At 47.4% G+C, this 20,118-nt stretch overlaps 1 protein-coding gene across 3 annotated transcripts in view; it reads left to right on the top strand.

Annotated features, from left to right (window-relative positions):
- The first annotated feature begins 716 nt into the window (after positions 1-716).
- AMOTL1 (angiomotin like 1) overlaps positions 717-20,118 on the top strand; it is an 81,988-nt gene continuing 62,586 nt past the window's right edge. Inside the window, exons 1-3 of one of the 3 annotated variants that reach the window (XM_074816241.1) lie at positions 717-953; positions 7,665-7,800; positions 10,341-10,391. In XM_074816241.1, coding sequence (XP_074672342.1) covers positions 7,716-7,800; positions 10,341-10,391 — 136 coding nt within the window. In that variant the 5' untranslated portion in view covers positions 717-953; positions 7,665-7,715. Of the gene's footprint in view, positions 954-7,480; positions 7,801-10,340; positions 10,392-20,118 lie in introns of those variants that run through there. The other 2 variants (XM_074816237.1, XM_074816238.1) reach the window with 2 other exon arrangements.

The following is a 20,118-nucleotide window of genomic DNA, read 5'->3' as shown; positions in this document are numbered from 1 at the left end:
AGAGGATGGTGTAATCAAGGCCCCCTTCACTGTTTGATCTCCATTCTCAGCCTTGTCTCCTCCCTTATGCTTGGCACAAGGGGCTTTTCTGGGAAGCTCATGTACATGGTATCCCATTCTCTCATGGTATCTATTCCTCTTCTGAGACTGCCTGAGGTGGCATTTGATCATGGCAGGAATCCCTTTCTGTCACCTTTCCCCAGGTGCTTCTGACTCAACGGAAAACCCAGGAAGACACCCACCATCCTTATCAAGATGTAACTAGCCCAGACACTGCTGCATCATATCATTTTTTCAGCCTGTATCACTGATGACTCAGCCTTCATTAACAGAAGTTAACAGAGACTATTTCACCCTACCTTTCCTCCTGGCCAGATGTAACCCACTGAGCTTCAGATCAGCTCTTCCAGCGCTGTGGCTGCTTTTGAGACTGTGCTGCTCCTTCTCTTCAGCACTCCTCACACGTGTTGCTGCAAACTGCAGAGGAAGGCAGGACTGTAAGTGGACAGCCCAGCATCTCTGCTAGCTTTGACGTTTGGGACACACGAATTAGCAAAGCCTCTGTTCAAGGTGATCTCCTTGCAGGGCTACTACCAACCGTCGAGGGATTTACATGGCCAGTTGATTTCTTTTTTCTTCTGCTGTGCTTCTGCAGGTTACTTTCCCAAAGATAATTATATGACTCAGGAAGACAAACGCATACCTTGCATACTTGCGGGAACCATAATGCTGATAGGTGGTGTAGAGCATTTTGAAGCTCTTTGAACACACAAGAGCAGCTGAATTCCGGTGACTTACCTACCCAAACCGAAGCAAGTCCAGGCAACGGCTGCATAGTTTTCGTGGAGCCCTTACCCAACAGAGGACAAACGTCTCCACAAGAAAGCTTTGGTCTTGCAGCACTGAGGCACGAACGCTTTTTGTCACCAGAGAAATCACAGGTGTTTTGTCAGGTAAGATTTACCATTTCTATTTTACTGATTTTTGAAAGATCTTGTCCAAACTGAGGCTGTAATGGTTACATTTTCTACTATGAATGCAAAAAAAAAAAAAAAAAAAGGCAGTCGTGTGCTTTCTGAGAGGTCACGGGAACAGCACAGAGAAATTATCCTCTCTTAATAGATAAGTGATTCTTGTGGCTAAAATAACGTGGCAGCTAATTGCCTGTGAAGATAACTGGCAGAAATGAGGTGTGGTGGTGTTTGGTATCGCTAGTTTAGCACAGACAGCTCTGCAAAAGACGCAAAGGGAGACACAGGCTCTGCTTCAAGAGCTTTAACATTTGAATCATTGAGTTGCTAATCAATTTGCTGATTTTGGAAGAAAACCAGAGAAAGTAAGAAAGAGAAATTTTATTCCACGTGGTAACTTGGAGAACCTTACAGATCTTAAAAACCACCCCAGATCTGGGTTGACACGCTCACCCAGCATCTCCTGTACCTTGTCATCAGGGTGGTGTTCCTGGAGCGTTGCGAGGTGGCTCCTGGTGTCCTGCCGTGCCTACGGGATGGCTGGGACAGTCTTGTGAGCTCCTTTGGGACTGTTTGTGGGGGCACCCTTGCTCAAGAGTGAGAGTAAGATCTTGGCTGAAACTGAAGCTAGTATTTTCAAAGCTTTTCAAGCTTTTGTTCTGGTTCCTGGTTATCTGCGTCGATGTGTGTCCCTAGCTAGGGATGAGCTTTTCAAATGAAATCATGACAAGTAAATAGGGATGTATTTATTGATTTGCCTCCTACCTTTATATCCAAAGGGATATAGAGGAGCTTCTAGTGCCTGGACCATCAGTGCGGGTGACCTGAAACTACCCACCTGTCAATATCTCCCCTGAGATCAGACCGGGACAGGTTGTCCAAAAGGGCTTTGTCATACAGAGGGCTTATCAGAAATGCCTGGGGGTCCCTAAGCAATGCTGGGAGCCTGTCCCTGAGTCCCTTTCTGCTCTGGCCATCCTCACAGCCCTGAACCAAAGCAGGGAGATGGAAGCTGCACTTTTGGGAAGGCTCTCTTTGGAGGAGATCGTGTGTTTCCTGTCTCCTGAATGTTTTTGTTCATTGGGGCAAGGGGAGCAATACAACTTGCAGCTTGTCCTGACATGTACCTGCTCTGTGTAAACCCACAGCTTTTATAAAAAGGGCTCCTGTCCTGGGGACTGTGGAGCCTTCAAGTGCTTCTTGGCTCTGGGCTTTTCCTTCAGCTGTCGTAAGATCAGATTAATGATGTATTAGTTCAAGATAACTGCCATGAGATCATGTAATTAACTTGTGATCATGCTCTGTGCCAGCTGGCTGAAACTTGCCGCTTTTAAAAAAACCTTTTCCAGACCAGCTACAAATAGAGCTTTTTGAATGATCCATTAATAAATAGCTCATTTGTCACCTTTTGGGCTAATTAAGGGAGAGCACATCCAAGGCAGTAAAGAACAGCAGTGGGTGATTAAAGGCAACCATCAGGATGAGCTCTGCCGTATGGGGGAAGCAGTTTATTGCCTTGTGCCCTTCGCTGTGGCCATTGTGTTCCCAGTTACACAGGTTTGCAATGTCCCTCTCCAAGACCTGATCCTGCCCTGCTCAGCTCCATAAGGCTTGGTCAGACCTCCTCATTCCTGCTCGTGTTGCCCTTGGGCAGATGAATAGCTGCAGAGAGGTGGGTGCAGAAAGGCAACGCCTTCGCAGGGCAAAGATACCTGCCCAAGAGCAGCTGCTGCTTGCCCAAGCGATGTGACTTCACTTCAGCACTGCTCCCACATTTGGCATACGTGGCCTTTTTGACACATAAAAGTTTTGCTCCAAGCAAAACTGAGGGTCAGGGGATACTTTAACTTCTCTGTATTCATTAGGAGTGGGAAGAATCTGGGTTACTGTGTAGGCACCATAAGGATGTATATACCATTTTGCTGAACACTGTGCTGGAACAGGCACCATAAGGTTGTATATACCATTTTGGTGAGCGTGGGATGGACTTTTCCAGCCAATGCCTGACGAGAGGAAGGCTGTGCTGCTACCCCAGTATTTCTGCAGGACACTGGGAAACATCCCAGGGAAAGGGATCATCTGTCTTGTAGCATTTAATCCCATGTGTGGCTGCTGCAAGACTGCCACCCAAGACCTCCTACAGTCTGCCTGAGCTCTCTTCCTCTTCTCCAGCTGGACCAAGCTCCCTTCTTCAGTCCCTGCTTCTTGCCTCAGCTTCAGTCCTGCCTTGGCTGCCCACCTCATCCCTTTGGCATGGCGAATATCTGTCCCAAACCCCACAAATTGCTTGGAGGCACAGGTTAAGGTCAGTGCCCTCTCTTGCTGGAAAACACACTACCAACGGCCGGTCCCCACTGTAGTGTTTGCAATATGAGCGGAAACAGAGATTTCTCTCCCCTGTCCCACCCTCCCTCACCAAACTGATACCCAACTCCACTCCTCATTGTCCTCCCTGCTGCCCATCTAGCAGACCTCCCATGGCTGGTGGCCATGTTAACTGTTGTGTAGCCCTTCCTCTTGCCCCAGTCCCTGCTGATGCTCACTCCCCCTTTACACCGGGCTGTGACATGCTGGTGGTGACTCTGCAGTCACCTGTCCTGGCCTGGTCACCACGCCCTGTGATGGCGTGGCTTGGGGCTCCTCTACTGCCCAAGAACCAGCTGTGTGCACCTCACACTGCCTGACTTCCCCAGGCTAGATTCTGCTCAGAAGGGTTCACACATGAGCTCTTCTTAGGTGCTACAGGGGGTTGGAAAGGTTTTTCATCTAAACAAAGAAATCATAAGAGCAAAGGGCTCCCATGTGCTGCTTTGGAGGCTCAGATCAGCAAGATGGTGTGTGGTTATCACCAGCTCCAGGTGATCACCATCCCTAGCAATGCCTGGCTCAGACTGGACTGAGCATCTCACAAAATTATGCCCTCCTTCATTCCTTGTGGAGGAGAGAAGTAGATGAGTCTGCGTCTTCTGGAAGATGCTACTGATTTTTACACCTGATCAAGTAGGTGGATGGAGCTAGAGCTCTGAAGTTGAATCGTATGCAAGGAGATATGATAGCTCAGAGAAATGGGACATCCTTCATACATGACTGCATCTCTGCTCAGCAGTGCATGGTTTTGGTGAGCCATGTGAATGGAGGCAATTTTGAGGGCAGTGCTAGGGCAAATGCTGCTGGCTTCTTCTTGTCCTCCAGATCAAGGCCCTGTGTGCTAGAGCATTTAGAGCTTGACGCTTTAATCTCTTGTCTGTCTGGGTTAGTCTCGGGTCATTAACTTTTATTTTCCTGCTGTTCTGGCTGTGTCAATTCTGCAGTTTATGGTACTAAAAAAAACCCCTGTGCAGCTGCTGAGTGTCCAGAGAGGCTGCATGGCAGACTGTCTTAAACTGGAAATGCTCCAGAAGAGGAGCTTAACTGGGGCTTGTCCTCCGACAGTCACTTCTTACAGATTAAAGAGGTTGTAAAATATTGCTGAAATGGTCATTCCAATATTACCCTATTATATTCTGTAGTTTGGAAAAGATTTGCAGTTTAGGTTGAAAATGGACAGTGGTTTGTGATCCCTGTGGGTGTTAGGTATAGTGAAAGCTGTGAAGTGAAATGAGTCTTAATTCATTCATGCCCTACTATTTTTTAATGCTGTATCAGGGTATGACATAGAGCAGGAATGTGAGTCAAGTCTTTTCTCATCTCATTTTTTCTTAGAGGACTGGTGGAAGCTGTAGGTGTGTAAAATGAGCTCCCCCTGACCTAAGTGAAGACTGGACACAGGATCTGAGTGCAGGCACTTTGGAAAATCAGACATTTGATTTGTTTCCTCCTTAAAAGGTGGAGGTAATAGGTGTTGACTATTGACTGCAACAAGGCTGAGTGCTTCAAGCAGCTGGAGCATAAATCCCAGCCTCGTGAGACACCAGGCTGAGCGGCAATGCCTCTTTCTTCAGCTTTGAATTTCAGTGAGAAGTCTATTGCATGAATGTTAATGCAGCCAGTGGGCCCTGGTCTGTGTTCGCACCCATCCCTTTCCCTCCTGTCCCATCCTGCTGGGTGGCAGCAGTGGAGAGTGGGCACAACGGATGCTCTGTGGTGAGACAGGGACCACAAACCCATCCCTGATCCTGTGATGCTGGCCATGAGGACCTGACACCACCAGCCTCTGCTGGCACCAGGCTCTGCTGTGAAGGGAATGGGTGGTTGCCCCAAAGCTACAGCAATGACTGAGGTTCATGATCTTTTAGGTGTTTCTCATTGCTGGTATTATTGTCCCCAATAAATTTTGTCCTCTGTTTTCTCTAATGTTGGTTGGACTTTCTGTATTGATAAAGTCAGAAGTTTTAAATTTGCAATTAAACTTCTGTGTGATGGGAGCTCAGGACTCATGTCTATACGATTTCATGTGTATATGATTCTGAGCAGAGGGGGACAGTGGGCAAAGAGCTGAGGTCTGGAGGTTTGCTTTTTCCTTCTTTCAGAGAAATGAGTGAATATGGAAAAGCCATTTTATCTTCTACATTATATTGATAAATTGCCCTTTCGTTCTTTCTCTCGTATACTTTTATTGAACTCGCAGACAAACCTCTCCCTTGGCAGGTGGAAAGAAGAAATTGCCAGTAGTACAGATTGACAAGATGCCTTTCAGTAGTGGAGCTGTTCAAATAATAGGTTTTTCATTTCAGTGGCTGAACAGAAAAATTGAAAATACTTTTGTTTTGGGTCACCCCCTAAAGGAGAATGTTTTGTTTCTTCTTTGATTTCTTTTCATAAGCAGTGCATTAGACATTCTGGTTTAGGATTACTTAGTGCTTTTCATAACTTAAAAAAAGAAAATAAAAGAAAAAGCAAACTAGGTCACTTTCAAACCAAAAACATCATTTGAAAGAACAACAAAAAAAGTTTCTTTTTTAGATGTCAAAATGTAGCCTTTCAGCTTTTCTGAGAACTTTTTTCTTCTCTTTCAGCTAAAACTAATTACATATTCAACCCAAATTTGCCCAGAGTCTCAGTACCTCTTAATTGCACTTCAGGTGAATTTGCTACATCAGAAAAACTCCAGTCAAGCTCCATCTGCACATGGCAGTGACCTGTCCTGTTTGCTGCTCAGCAAACAGATGTGCATAAGTATTTAATTCTACTTAATTAAGGTGTTGAGCAAGAGACTGTGTGAAATGACCTCTCGCAGGTCTGTCCAGCCAGGGAAGCACCAGTGCAGCCATGATTCACCCTGGTGAGACCCAGCAGTGCACTGGGGAAGGGGCTTGGGCTGTGCTTTGCCAGGAGCCACTGGGGTGATATGGCAGTGTGAAGCTGCTGCCCCTTCCTGCAGCCCCCCCAGGTCCTGCATCTCCCCCGATGGGATGGTGGCTGGAAGGTACCAGTGCTTGCAAAGTGCAGTGGTGTGGCTTGGCCATGCTTCATTTTCCTGTGGAGACAGGGCCCATCCATCTCTTTCTTTGCCTGGTTTCCTAAGGAAATGTTGCTGGTGTGGTAGTGTCCCTCCATCACTACATGCCCATCCCTCCCAGAAGCATCCTGAATTAGGGTCCTGGTGGCATTAAATTACAACATATTCCTACAAACAATGATGATGAAAATCAGAGGCTGATAGAGATGCATAGCTGCCAGAGTGCTGGGTCTCAGGGGACTCACCTCTCCATGAAACCAGTTCCATTGATGCCATCTGGGGTCCGAGTTTGCCTCAAACAGTGTTAAGGAAAGTCCCTGTGGTCACCTCCTCTTCAGCATCTTCCCACAAAGGCAAAAAACCCCTCTGCAGTAACTTTTTGTTGCATCCCAACACTTTCATTAGTTTCCTTGATAAATTAGAGGTTGTTGATGCTGGAAGGACTTTATTCCCTCCCGAATCCATGTAATCCTGAAAATTTAGGCATGCATGAAATGTCGCTGTGTGTCTACCCCACCAGAGGTCAACAGGTCCAAGGGGTCAGGGAGGGAAAATATCTCCACATATCTCCATGGACTTCCAGCTGCAGCAAACATGTAGGTAGCACCAAATGGCTGATAGTCAGGAAAGTAATTCAGTGTCTACACCAGAAAGGGACTTTTTGGGGTCAAGAGCTCCAGCTTTAACCGTTCAGTAATCTCCATCCTTCCCTGGTGGCTCACAGCCATCGCTCCAGGGCCAGGACAGTTGTGAGAGCCAAGCGGCCAGTGGTAGCATCAGCTTGTAATGTGTAACTGATAACTCCCAGGCTGTAACCCCTGTCCATGGAGGGGCTGGGACATGGGAGCAAGGGCCAGCACCCCTGTCACTCCCCTCACCCACCAGGACCCCATAGCAGTCAGGCTGGGCAAGTAAAGCCAAGACATACATTCCTGATGGATGCACTCGTGGCACATCACCCCACTCAGAACTAAAAGCCCATCCCTGAAAATATTGTGAAGGATTAGGAATTTCTAAGCATTGCTCAGACTGACAACAGAAAATGGAAGAGGTCCAGGCTTTTTGACACAGCAGGGAGACTTGTAGATGTGATAAGTTGAGGTTTGGCAGAGTCAGCTACTCCTTGGTTCAATAGTCCCCTGTGAGCCATGCAATTTTTTTTCTCATTTTTTTTTAATTTTCCCTTTTTCCTGAAATACTGGCAGACATTTTCCTTTGCTGAGGTAAGCTTCTCAGCAGCTGGCCATGGTGCGGCCCATGACAGGCACTCAGAGTATCTTCTGGTTATTCCCCAGAGAGAGCGGCAGGAGTCATTGCAAGCAGATCTTTGATGCTGCTGATCAGAGATGGACCCTGGTGAAAACTGGAAGCTGGATGAAACCAACTGGTTGTCTCATGGTGGGATCCATCCCTTTGCCAGTGTGAAAGGAGGTAGGACATGATTGCTGGTTTTTAATCCACCCAGTGAACATGCTGGGAGCCTTCCCGATGTGCTGCTGCCCTTCACCGTGCTTGCAGTGGTCCCAGGGGTTTTGCTGGGCTACGTCCAGAGCAAGGCAGTACTCAGTATGAAGGTGGGAAAGGTCTGATCCAAGCTGCAGTGTCTTGTGAGGAGCTGGTACACTGACACAAGCACTAGATCTGTGGTTTGTCTTCCTTCTCTGGAGTGGCCTTTGGCTAAAAAAACCCCCGACACCCACCTTTTGGCAAGTTAATATGTCACTTGTGCTAGATGTGACCACCCTCATTCTCCACAAGCAGGACTCCACAGATGAGAGTGGTTGAGGAGGAGTGACGAGGAGGCCTAGTAAAATACTCCCTTCTCTCTTCATTCATATTTGCATGGGACAATTGAGGATGGCTCCAGGGAGACACGCTGTCCCAGCAGGGATAGGAGGGCCGAGGGCTGCCCCAGCTGGGGCTCCCTATGCAGAACCATTCAAGGTTTCAGCCCACCTTAGCATGACACTAGACCTGCCAGCCCAAGGCTGGGGTCCGTCACTCTGAAGAAATTGCCAGTCTCAGGAAAGCACCCAGGGCAGATGCAATGGGAAATAGCCAGCAGAACTATTTCCTCTATTGATTCATATCTACCTAATTGCCAGACAGCTGCTGTAATTTGCTTTTTCATCCCCATTCAAACACTTGGCAGAAGAAGCCACATGTGTTCCCTGCTCAGTCCCAGCTCATCTTTGTCACTGGAGCTTGCCCCTCCTTGGGCAAAGCTCCTTCTTTGGCTGGGACGCACTGTGCTCCAGACTAAAACCAAAACAAACCCACAGCCTTCCAGATGACAGCACCTTGGGAACGGAAACATTTTGCTTTGGTGAAATGCTTCGCTTATCTCCATCTGTTTCCCTCAGCTTCCCGCTGATAGCCCAGATGCCTGGGGAAGGGGAAAGGGACAGTCTGAGACACAGCATCGCCTCCTTTTCCGTGAGAGCTGAATTAGATAAGTGGGTTTGTGCTTTTGAACCCAGCAGCCCTGGGTTCAATCCTCCCAGCCAGGCACCACTGGGTGGCATCCTTATGATAGCACATCTGCTGCTTCTGCACGTACCCAGCCCCGGGTGGCTCCAAGGGACCAGCACAGGGATGTCTGCGGCAGTCCATCAGTTTTCCCCATTAGAACAATCTCTTCTTCTGTTATTTTTTAAAATCTTCACCATGTGCATGGTCTGTGCTACTGTTTATAGCTGTAGTAGTCAAATGCCTGTTGAGTTCAGGATCCCACTGTGCTTGGGTCTGTAAAGCAGAGGAGGGCAGAGCCACTGCCATCAGGAGTTTATAAAAATCCAAAACAGTTAAATGTAGATATGTATTGGCTTTTGGTTTTGTATGCAGCCCATCTCTATCCTAAACTAGTGGCTCACAGCTTTTTCTAACTGATGGGCCATTTTATAGTGGGGAGCAAGATCTCTTAGAAATGTCACAAGTATGGATTATGCTATAGTGTCATGCACCTGCCCTTCTTAAACATCCTCTTTGAACGCCCTAGGAACAGTCCACAGATTCCAGACCAAAATGTTTTTTAGTCTCACTCATGCATTGAACAAATGCCATGAACCTGAAAGAAAAAAAAAACAAACCACCAAAAAATGAGAGAAAAAAAGCCCACCTCTGCATTTTTTTTAATTGCACTGAGTTTTTGCAATTTAGCAGCATTTTGACATTGCAAGGAATGTTTGAAAATAATGAAATCCCCACCAACTCCAAGGCACAAATGGCATTTAATGCTTGGCCACATGCTCCTATGTGGCTGCAGGTCCTTCTGGCAGTGAGGGATCCCTGTGCACTGTGGTCTGCAGCTGGGAGCAGAAAGGATGGGTGGGCTTGTGGTGGGATTGGGCTTGGGATCCAAAATAATATCCCGTGAGATTTTGGTGAGAGATGCCACCAGCTCAGGAGTTTCCAGAGCTCACGGTCTAAGCTGCCACAGGCACTGAGTTACAGCAATATTATTATCAGATGACTCAAGGGTTTGCTCAGCCTCTGAAAAATCCCAGCTGGAGCATTTTCCTGCTCCCGCTGGTTAAACCTACCCCAGCTGTCATTGCTGGAGGAAACCGTAGCATGCACGAAAACTTTGCTGCAGGCAGGATACTCCTGGCCCTGCCCTGAGACCCGGCTGAGCCAGGGGAAGGGAGCAGAGAGACATGGCATGGCTGAAAAGGGAAGCACGGCCAGGGGATCCCAGTGTGGGCAGATACAGGGCGGCAGAGCTCTTGCTCTTCAGTGATGCTGGAGGGGGATAGGAGTTTATCCTGACAAGTCTCCATCTTGAGCTGACTCCAAGGTTTTTCAGTAACAGCTGGATTAAAAGAAACACACATATAAAGGCTGTTGGGGTGAACTGGAAGCAAGCTGAGCAGGGGCTTATCTGCAGTGTGATTAAAACAGTGTTGTCACCCCAGCTCTCCACACCTCCCTCTCCAGCTGACCTTTCCAAGCATTTCTTCTTCTTCCCTCAGACAATGAGCTCTCCGAAGGTGCCCCAGCCCTCTTTGCTCTGGATCAGCTGGGTAAGTCCATGCGTGATACATTTTCCTCTTCCTTTTTTCATATTTAGAGTAATTAGGAGATGACTTAAAACACAGGGCAGCTGCTGAATGCTTTCCACTGCATAAATTCATCATCACCCGTGCCTCCTTTCTGTGTTGCTTTTGAATGCCATTCATCAGAGGGATGGTACAGCTCAATGCTAGATGTGTTTAGTACTTTCTGTGTTAAATTGATGCAGATTTTTTTTTTCCCTTGGAGACAAGCTCTCACCTTTCTGGTGCAGAGCACTCTCAGATGCTGCTGCTTCTTGGCTGCAGGTTTGAGATTTAGCCACAGCTGGCACTGGACTTTCTGGTGCCTTGCAACTCACTGAAGGGTTTTTTTCCCCCCAGGAGGCAGAAGTAGAGGTGTAGAAAGTGAGAATGAAGAGTAAGACACCCAGGGAGAAAACAACCTCAAACGGGCATGGGAAGCTGAAGGCTTCATAGGCTGAATAGGAGAAGCCCTATCTGTCAGTGATCTCCCTTTAATCACAGGGCCAAAGTCAAAAAATATGTGTTGCTCAGGAGGAGTTAGAGGTGCGTAAGGTGAGGACCTGAACTGCAAGCTGGGAAGCTTCTGCTGGATGTCTGATATGCAGGGAAAGGGTGAAATCAAACCTCCAGCCCCACCTGAGAAAATGGGTGAAAGCTGGAGATGGAGCATGCTGGAAAGTGGAAATTAGATGTGCTGGGAGAGATGCCAGGCTCTGGTCTGTGCACCTTGTCTTGCTCTTCAGCAGCATGGTGGGACCACCCCCACACACTGTAATGCCCATCACCTTACATGACCAAGCACTGGCCCTTCCTCCCAAGGAAAAGACACCCTACTCTTCACTTTCAGGGCAATTAATTCTCCATCTTTGGAGATAACTCAAAAGTTGTCTGGACTTGGTTCTGGGTGACCAGCTCTAGGTGGCCCTGCTTGAGCAGAGGGGTTGGACCAGATGACCTCCAGAGGTCCCTGCCAACCTCAAACAGTCTGTGGTTCTGCAACTTCCCCGCTGCTCTGGAAACCCACCTTATCCCCAGTAAAGATGCTCTGCATGCACACACCAGGCTGCTCACCACGTGAGGCACTGGTGGAAACTGCAGGAGCCAGAATGGTGATTTTTGTCATGTGTAATTATCTCTGCTTCTAAGAGCCACGTTCTTGAAAAAATTCCTATAAATACAAAAATGTTTATAAACTGTATGGTCTCTCTGGTGCTAGAAGGGGTGGTGGGGCTGGCAGTTGTCCTCACTGGCAGTCTCATATGCTTGATGGTATTTTAAAGGAGCCCTTGTGAGCTCTCTCCACTTGGTGTCAGGATAGAGACTGCTCTGACATGCATTCAGCCGGAGGAGTGTCTAACAGGGAATGGGAATAAGGCCAAAAGCCTTCCCCTGGCTGCCTCATTCATTACCCGATTGCGGTTAAAACAAGTCAAGTAACTTTAAAATGCATTTTCTGTGACACACAGCCTCCACCAGATCCTTTTCTTCTTGATCTTCCTCATTTATTCCTTGAGTGGTGCCTTCCCTCAGTGACATGTGCCCATTTCTCCTAATCTTGGCAAACCCTCCAAGTCTTAGCAAATGTATCCAGTGACAAAGAACAAGCTCCCTCTCACAAATAACAAGATTTGGTTGGTTTTAGTTGATTCACGAAGAAATGCATTAGCAGCTAGACAGATATTTTAGACATGCAAAATAAGGCTTGTAGTGACCCCTGGTCAAGAGGCAGGACCCTGGAAGGGCAGGGATCAGCATTGAAACATGGGACAAACATCTTCCTGGCATCATCCTCGTGTTAATGGGGAAATAGTTTGTGCCATCCAGTGCGATCAGTTGCCTCCTGAGGTAGTGATTGGCATCTCCCAGGGCTTCTGCACAGCCCTGCTCCCAGCTGAGGGGCAGCAGGAGCTTCTCAGACACTGCTTTCCTCTGCACAGCAATATTAGACATCCCTCAGTCTGGAAAAGATTATTCAAACCAGTGCTTGTATCACCTTACATTTCCACTCTGCTTTCCAAACACAGCACAAGACCTGATTGCTCCATCCAAGGTAGACAAGACAGACAAAAAATGTGAGATAGCAGAACAAGTAATGGAAAACTGATCTCTGCTCTTGCCTCCCTCGCAGCTGGTGAGTTTTTAGCTGGATCAGTCTCCTGACCTGAGTCATGCACAGCTGTGTGGTCTGCAGTGCCAGGCAAGTGAGGGGTTAAGAGCAAGCACATGTTGCAGGGGTAGAGGACAAGACCATCCCAGTAGCAGCTCGGATTTATGCTGTGTTTGTGTACCCAGGGTCTGAGAATACCAGGTCAACCCTGGTCAAACCAGCCACCTGGACAGCAGGAGTTATCAGTAAAGGAGCAGAGAATAAAGCAGCATTATAACAACAACATCCTGAGATAAAACATCAATATTGTAACATAACATCATCACCATAAAAACCACACAAAGGCAGGTCTGAGCAGGACTTGAGAAGGTCAGCTATGTCTCCCTCCTGCCTGAAGGCAGGGCTAGCACCTCCTGCTCACCCATCACCCCACATGGAGGACCAGCCTGTCCTAGCAGCCTTCCCAGGTAATCCACCCCAGTGTTTCGCTGCACTGGAAGGATTTTCTTGGTGTCTAACTAAACTTCTGTAATTTAAGGCAATTACACATTGTGCTGCCAAAGGCAGGCATAAGCAGGGAAAAGGCCTTCCATGGGTCAGACTGAGAATTTCTTGTTCTCTGTGCGGGGACTGGAGGAGGATCCCAACAGAGGATCGCTGCATCGCATCCTTTCTTCCCTGCTCAAGTCTGCCTTGATCTCTAGTCCTGTGTCTAGCTTTCTGTCAGCTTGTCCCAGTCTGCTGTCAACTACAAATGTAAAAAGCCATGTTTGGATTTTGAGTCATTCATGGAAATGCTGATCAGTACCAGATTTATGAGAGGCTTTTTGCGTTGTCTCATGCCATGAGTAACTAACCTCCAGGAAAGGTTTTGACCATCCATCTTTTCATACGTTCTTCTAGTCCAGTCCTCTCTTGCTTATAGTGATACCATATGACACAGTATCACAAGTCTTACTTATACACCAACACATACAACATCTGCACCTCCCCCCTCATCTACAAGGTTTATTACCTCATTGCAGAAGATTAGGTGAGTGTGACCAGCTCTGTTCTTGCTGAATCTGCACTAGCTATTACTCATATCCTCCTTTTCTACACATTTGCAAAGCCTTTAGTTGTTCCAGTGCTTCCAAGGATAGAATTAACAGTAACTGGGAAATCACTTCCTGGCTATTTTTTCTCTCCTCATCTTGAAGACTGGCGTTCTGCTTGCCATGCCCATCCTTTGGAAACCTCTCTGTAGTCTGCTGCTGTGTAAGTCAGTGCATGGCTCACCTGTACCTTGATCAGTGAGCACATTTCTGAGGTTCCCTGGAGAAGTACCAGGCAAGGGAAGCAACGGTGACCAAGGGGCACAGCAGCTTCTATGAAAGCAAACACTGCTTTCATAGATGATGTGGAAAAGAGATGCTTGAAGGAGGATATGGTAGAGTACAAGAATTATGAATGGCATAGAAGTGAATAAGTGCAAGAGAGACATGAACATACTGGAGATGTGAAGGGCCATAAGGATGATGAAGGGACTGGAACATTTCTCCTGTGAGGAAAGGTGGAGATAGCTGCGTCTCACGAGCCTGGTTAACAGAAAGCTCTGGGGGATCTCATCAATGTATATAAATATCTGAAGGAAAGATGCAAAAAGGACAGAGACAGGCTCTTTTCAGTGATGTCCAGGGACAGGACCAGAGGCAGTGGACACAAATTGAAACACAGCAGGTTCCCTCTGAACATCAGGAAATACTTTTTTTACAGTGAGGGTCACTGAGTGCTGGCACAGGTTGCCCAGGGAGGTTGTGGATTCTCTATCCTTGGAGATATTCAAAAGCCATCTGGATGTGGACCTGGGCAACTGGCTCTAGGAGGCCCTGCTTGAACAGTGGGGTTGGATCAGATGACCTCCAAAGGTCGCTTCCAACCTCAACCAGTCTGTGATTCTGTGAAATAAGGAAAGGCTTAAAACAACCCAAAGGAAGTATGTCTTCACAAAGCACACAATTACATTGTGCAACTTGCTGCCTGTTTTGCTGATTAAGGATACCAATTAAACTCGGACACCAGAGTGAAAAGAGCAGGTGTATTTTACTGGTGATAACCAAATAATGTAACAGAGTAATACAGAAAACACGCACTAAGAAAAGGCAGAATTAATGCATCTAAAGCAACAAATAGGAAAATACAGGGTAATGCACCAAATCATTACTACAGGAGAGAGAGAGAATAGTGATTAAGAAAGATCCATCACCACTTGCACCCATTACCATCATCCAGACCCGCAGGTGCTGGGGAGCCCCGGTTACAGCGAGGATTTGGAGAGCCTGTCCCGGCAAGTGGGAAGTCCTACGCGGTGCGTCCACCCATAGGTGAGGCTTCCAAAGTCGCTGTGAGCGGGTCCAGCCTTATGTACTAGAGATCGGCAAGCCAGAATAGCTGGCACCTTTGTTTTGAGTGGAAAATTTCTGGTTTCATTCTCCTGTTGGATTCCACCCAAAGCCTGGCCAGGGCTTGGGGTGGGGGAGACCAAGGGAGTTTCTAACAAGGCCAAATACTTGGGTTCTCAGCCTTGAACAAGGCTGCGAAAGGAAAGTTGGATACATTCTCTCAGCATTTCATCCTCACTACTGATTATATTCTGTCTAAGCTGCATCTTTCACTGGTGAGCTTACATACTTTGTTACTGACTACATGCTAAGTGAGCAGCTTCAGCTCTGGGCCTGTTGTTCAGACTTCAGTACTTCAACACTTCAGCACTTTTTACATCAGCATAAGTGGGTTGTTACAATTTAGTACAATACCTACTAGCACAATGGTTATCAGTTATAAAATATACAGGAGTCATCTATAGGTCAACTCTGGCTTGGGCCTGTTGTCCAAGCCTTAGCACTTCACTGCCACAGGATGTCCAGGGTGCCAAAAGTATGAATGGGCTCAAAAAGTGATTAGAAAACATCATGGAAGAAAGGTCTATGAAGGGCTCTCAAATCTGATGATGCAGCTACAACATCTGGCTCAGGAAGGGAAATAGGATCCCATACTAGAGGAAACAGCATTTGTACTTGTACTGTTCCTTTTATTTTCTCTGCAGTCACCTACCAGAGGCCACATCAGAAAGAGGACACCAGGGGCTCTTAAACTTTGGTATACTCCAATGTGGTCCTTCTTGTCTTTCCTTAAGTCCACAGTGACTAACCAGAATTAAAAACCAAACCAAACCCACACCTCCTCTTCCTTTCCTTTCTTCATCTGTCTCTCCTCTCCCACAGCTTTGGCTGCTGGATTTCAGCAGATATGAATCAGACAGTGACTGTTGTGTTCCTTTTGTTCTGTAAATGATTAAAACAGAACATTTCACACTTGCTTTGTGGGCCAGTAGAGGAATGCTGCATTGTCTCCTTGGCAAGTCCTGAGGTGGAATTTCTGGCCGTGGAGAAAGTGAGGTCAGGGAGAGAGAAACTCTCCCAACCAGGGAACATGTGCAGACTGCTTTGCTGTCTCTCTCCCATGCTTGCCTGTCTTCTCCCTGTCTTCCATTCCCTCATCCCACCCCTCTTTTCCACCTCCTTCCTGCCCCACTGGCAATTTTTCTGCTTGCTGCTTTAAGATGATTTAGCTGAATATCAGAAAAAAGAAAGAAGACTGATTGAAAAATGCAAGGTGAAAGCCCCCAGCCCAGAAATCCTTGGGTAGACTAATGAGAATGTGATGAAATGGAAAAATAAAGTGGGAGTGGTGGGTATGAACCCCACCTTGCCAAAATCAAGATGAAAATACATGTGTAGGAGATGCAATATCTCAGTGGAAGCCCCTAGGATCTGTGCCTCACATTTCCTGACAGACGACCAGAGGAGGGATTAGCTGGCTGTGCTATTTATATGTGCACCCTGGGTATGGTCAGCAAGCTGGAGGAGACTTCCCACAATGGCAGCTTGCAGGAAACACTGCTTTTGTGATACCGTCTGCCCGGGGAATAAATATGCCCAGGAATGAAATCCCATTGGATAAATAAAAGGGGAAGGAAAGAAAAAGCCCTGGTCCCTGCCCTGTTTGTTCCCACTGCTTCATAGTCATCCAGCTGTTTCTTTTTCTTTGTTGTCCTGACCTCATCCCGTACTGGAGCGAATCCAGAGAGTGAGTGTTCTGCTTAGCCGTCTTCTGCCAGAAACCAAACAGGTCAAGTTATTAGAGAAAAATGAAAGCTCTTTGGCAGAACTGGAAAAACAGATGTGCGGAGATTTTTCTGCTGCCTCCAAATACAGTGCTGCCTGTTAAGTGCATATCAGAGGGGACCTGATAAATATGCACAGTTGTCATTGTGGAAATCTTAACAGTGGCTATTAATGTAGCAGGATGGGTTTCTTCGGGGCTCCCTGAATCGCTGAGCTCACTGGCTGCCTGGTAGCGAGATTACTTAAAAACCTTCTGCAGATGTGGTTTAGAAAGCGCTGCTCCAGTGCTGCGAGAGGATTTGCCTCTGCTCAGAGATGCTTCGGGGATGCTGAGGATGGGTAGAAGGGTCTCTGCAGTGCAGGTGAAGCCTGTGACTATCAAGAAGAGGTAGGATTATCTCCACCTGAGACAATGGTAAGGGCATCTTTCATTCTTTCATTTCAAAGGCTTTGTGGCTTTTATTTACTAAACTTACCTGGGTGAAGCTTTCTACACATTGTATTCTGATTTCTTGATTCAGCTCTTGCTGTGGTCTCAACAGGCACAGCAATTATTTGTGCCATCCCCAGCAGAGGTGTTAACAGGGCTGTAACTCTCCAGCTGCCCTTCGGACATCGTTAAAAGCAGCAGCAACAGCAAGAAGTGAAGCTGCGTGCAGGCATTTGGGGTTGTCGCAGTGTCAGGCGGAGCAGGACAATTATTTGTTTGCTTGCAGCATTAGGAATCTGTGGGATTACACGCATGGGTGGGTGCAAATGCAACAATCGTCAATACCCAGTTGTGCTTGTGGGATGGGATGGCCATGTCCCTTCTGCAGGGCCTCGGTGGTCCAGCCCTGGGTCTGGTGGTAGCAACTGCTCAGAGCTACCCAGCCGCTGGGGATTCGGGATGGCGCAGAGATGCTGAGTGATCCAAGCCAGGGAAGCACCTGGAAATGCTTCTCCCTTCCCACTCAGCTCCGAAATGCTTGGGAATTCCATGAGAGGTGTTTATTTTCCATGGCTGGGTATAACAGACATGGGCTTCCAGCCCATGTATGATGTGTGTCCTGGATCTGTAGTTACCAGGGAGCAATGGGAGGGAGGCAGTGAAATGAGATGGCACTGTCAACTCCACTCTGCTGACATGACAGCTGGAGTTGTGGTGGCATTTGGCCCTGGCTGACCAGTTTAGGACTGAAAAGGGGTGGAAGGATGAACTTTTTTCTTCCCCAGATTCATTGGAGGAACAACATCAAATAAATAAATAAATAAAATATAAACATAGTGGAGCTATTCCCAAGTTGGGGGAACAATGTTTTTTAAAATATAAATAAATAAATGGATAAATAAATGCACATAAAAATAGCGGAGCTGCAAAGGGGAGAAGTTTGAGTGGCAGTTGCCTTGCCCTCCTGGGCAGACACAGCTCCCTGTTGGTTATCAGATGTATTAAACCACAGAGGGATTAGAGAACTCCCTCTCCAACCTGCCATCCTTTGCGGCCACTTAGTTTATCAAATCAAAATGGAGCTGAACAGGAAGAAAATTTTGAAAATCATGTGGAAACACATGCCAGAAAATGAATAATGTGGAGGAAAAGAGAAACGACACTTTTACTTCTTTTCCTCGGAAATGTAACAGCATGGTTCATGAGGTCCTTGCAATGCTACTGTAAGACAAGACAGCAGATAATGCTTTTTCTTGATATATATATTTTGGTTCCTCTAGCACTGAAATCATCAGTGATCATCATGTAGCAGTAGGTAAAAGGGAAGTATAGACTGTGGGGCCAGAATGAGAAATAAAACAAGACCTTGGACAGGCTGGATCTGCTTGGCTGAGGGCAGTACAGCCAGATTGCATCCAGTTTCCCATGACACAGACTATGAAGCAGAATAACCAAAATAATGTGTCCCATTGTGCCCAACCAAATGATAAAGTTGGAGCATGACAAAAAGTAGCACTTGAGTGGCCATTTTGAACTGGGCTTGGCGAGTGGTGCCCTCATCCAACTTCATCCACCACTGTGAACAGCCACCTAACAAGTTGAGGGCAAAATTTCACCTTCATTTACAGCTGACCAAGTTCATGGTTCACCTGCATCTATAAGCAAATCCAACATTTACCTCTGGGGGAGGTAGGAGAGGGCAGCTATACAATCTGGAAAACCAAAAGCCAGTTCCTCCAGGGGACTGAGGTGTCTATCTATTGTCAAGGTTCCCCAAGATTTTGCAGAGGATTTAGCATTTAAAAGCCTTAATTTGGGCCTGACTTGCTCTGAGATACTTAGGGCATCTTCAGGAGGCAAGGGAATTGAACATCCCTCTCTTGTCCAGGTCTGCTACCCTAACCACTAGCCTGTGTTTTCTCCCCTGAGGAGGCTAAATTGTGTGCCATGGTTCCCTTGCCTGCCTCTGGAACAGCAGAGTATTTGCAATTCTCTGTTCTCCTGCTTGAGCATAACCCCAGCCTGTATTAGGTGACCCCAGGGAGACAGCTAATAGCTGCCTCAGAGAGACACCCACAGGGACAGCACCCGACTGTCACCTCGCCTTGCCTTGCACACCACCACAGAGGGAAGGGCACCTCTGAGGATGCTCAGCTCACATGGGAAACGTAGCTCTGGGGTAACTGCTGCCATGGGAGATGCACGGATGTGGGAACTGAGGAACCCAATTTCACCATCAATAGCTTTTCCTCCTTTGCCCCTTTCTCATATCCTATAGTTTCCCCATGTCTTGCACATAAGCAAAACCCAAACTCCAAGCGAATCTCAGGTTTGCGATTCAAAAAAGCAGTGCCTCAGACTGCTGTGATTCAGAGACCGCTCTCAGCGCCTGGAGCTGCCGGGAGTCCCTGCTGCATCCATCCAGCCCTGTGGCGATGGCCCCGGGACCAGCTCCCATTTTGCTGTGCCCCTTTATGGGGCTGGGGTGGCACTGGGTCCATTCCTCTTCAGCCTGTTGCTGCACTTCTACCTGCTTTTATCCCTTTGGTGCAGTATTTCAGAAGGTAGATCCACCTTTGGGGCCTGAAAATCTTGTCTGTGTGTTAAGAACCAGGAGAAATGAATGCAGATGGAAAGGATAATCCTGGATTCACGGGGCATCTTGCTGGACTGAAGGAGGCTGGAGCAATGAGATAGGGAATCGCAAGCAGCGTGCTGGCAGCGCCAGTCATCTGAAAAGAGGTCTGCCCTGTGGGACAGTGCTGGGAAAAGGGTGCAGAGGAACTGCTGAACCCAGTTTGTGCCCACACGGCCCTGAGGAGGGGAATGAAGTGTGGTGCAAACACCTGAGGAGATCTCCCATGCTGTCCCCTGTGCCAGACCCTTGGCAGCAGGACTAGGGTCAGCTGGGGAGATGAAGCCGTGGCTGCAGCCTGAATGAAAACACATCCCATGGAGCTGGTGTGCCGAACTGCAAAGAAACCCCAAGCTGCCAAATGTCCCCATTCC

This window comes from Strix aluco, chromosome 2 (assembly GCF_031877795.1).
Source record: "Strix aluco isolate bStrAlu1 chromosome 2, bStrAlu1.hap1, whole genome shotgun sequence".
In the NCBI taxonomy this organism is placed as follows: domain Eukaryota; kingdom Metazoa; phylum Chordata; class Aves; order Strigiformes; family Strigidae; genus Strix; species Strix aluco.
This window is presented reverse-complemented; position numbering and strand designations above follow the sequence as displayed.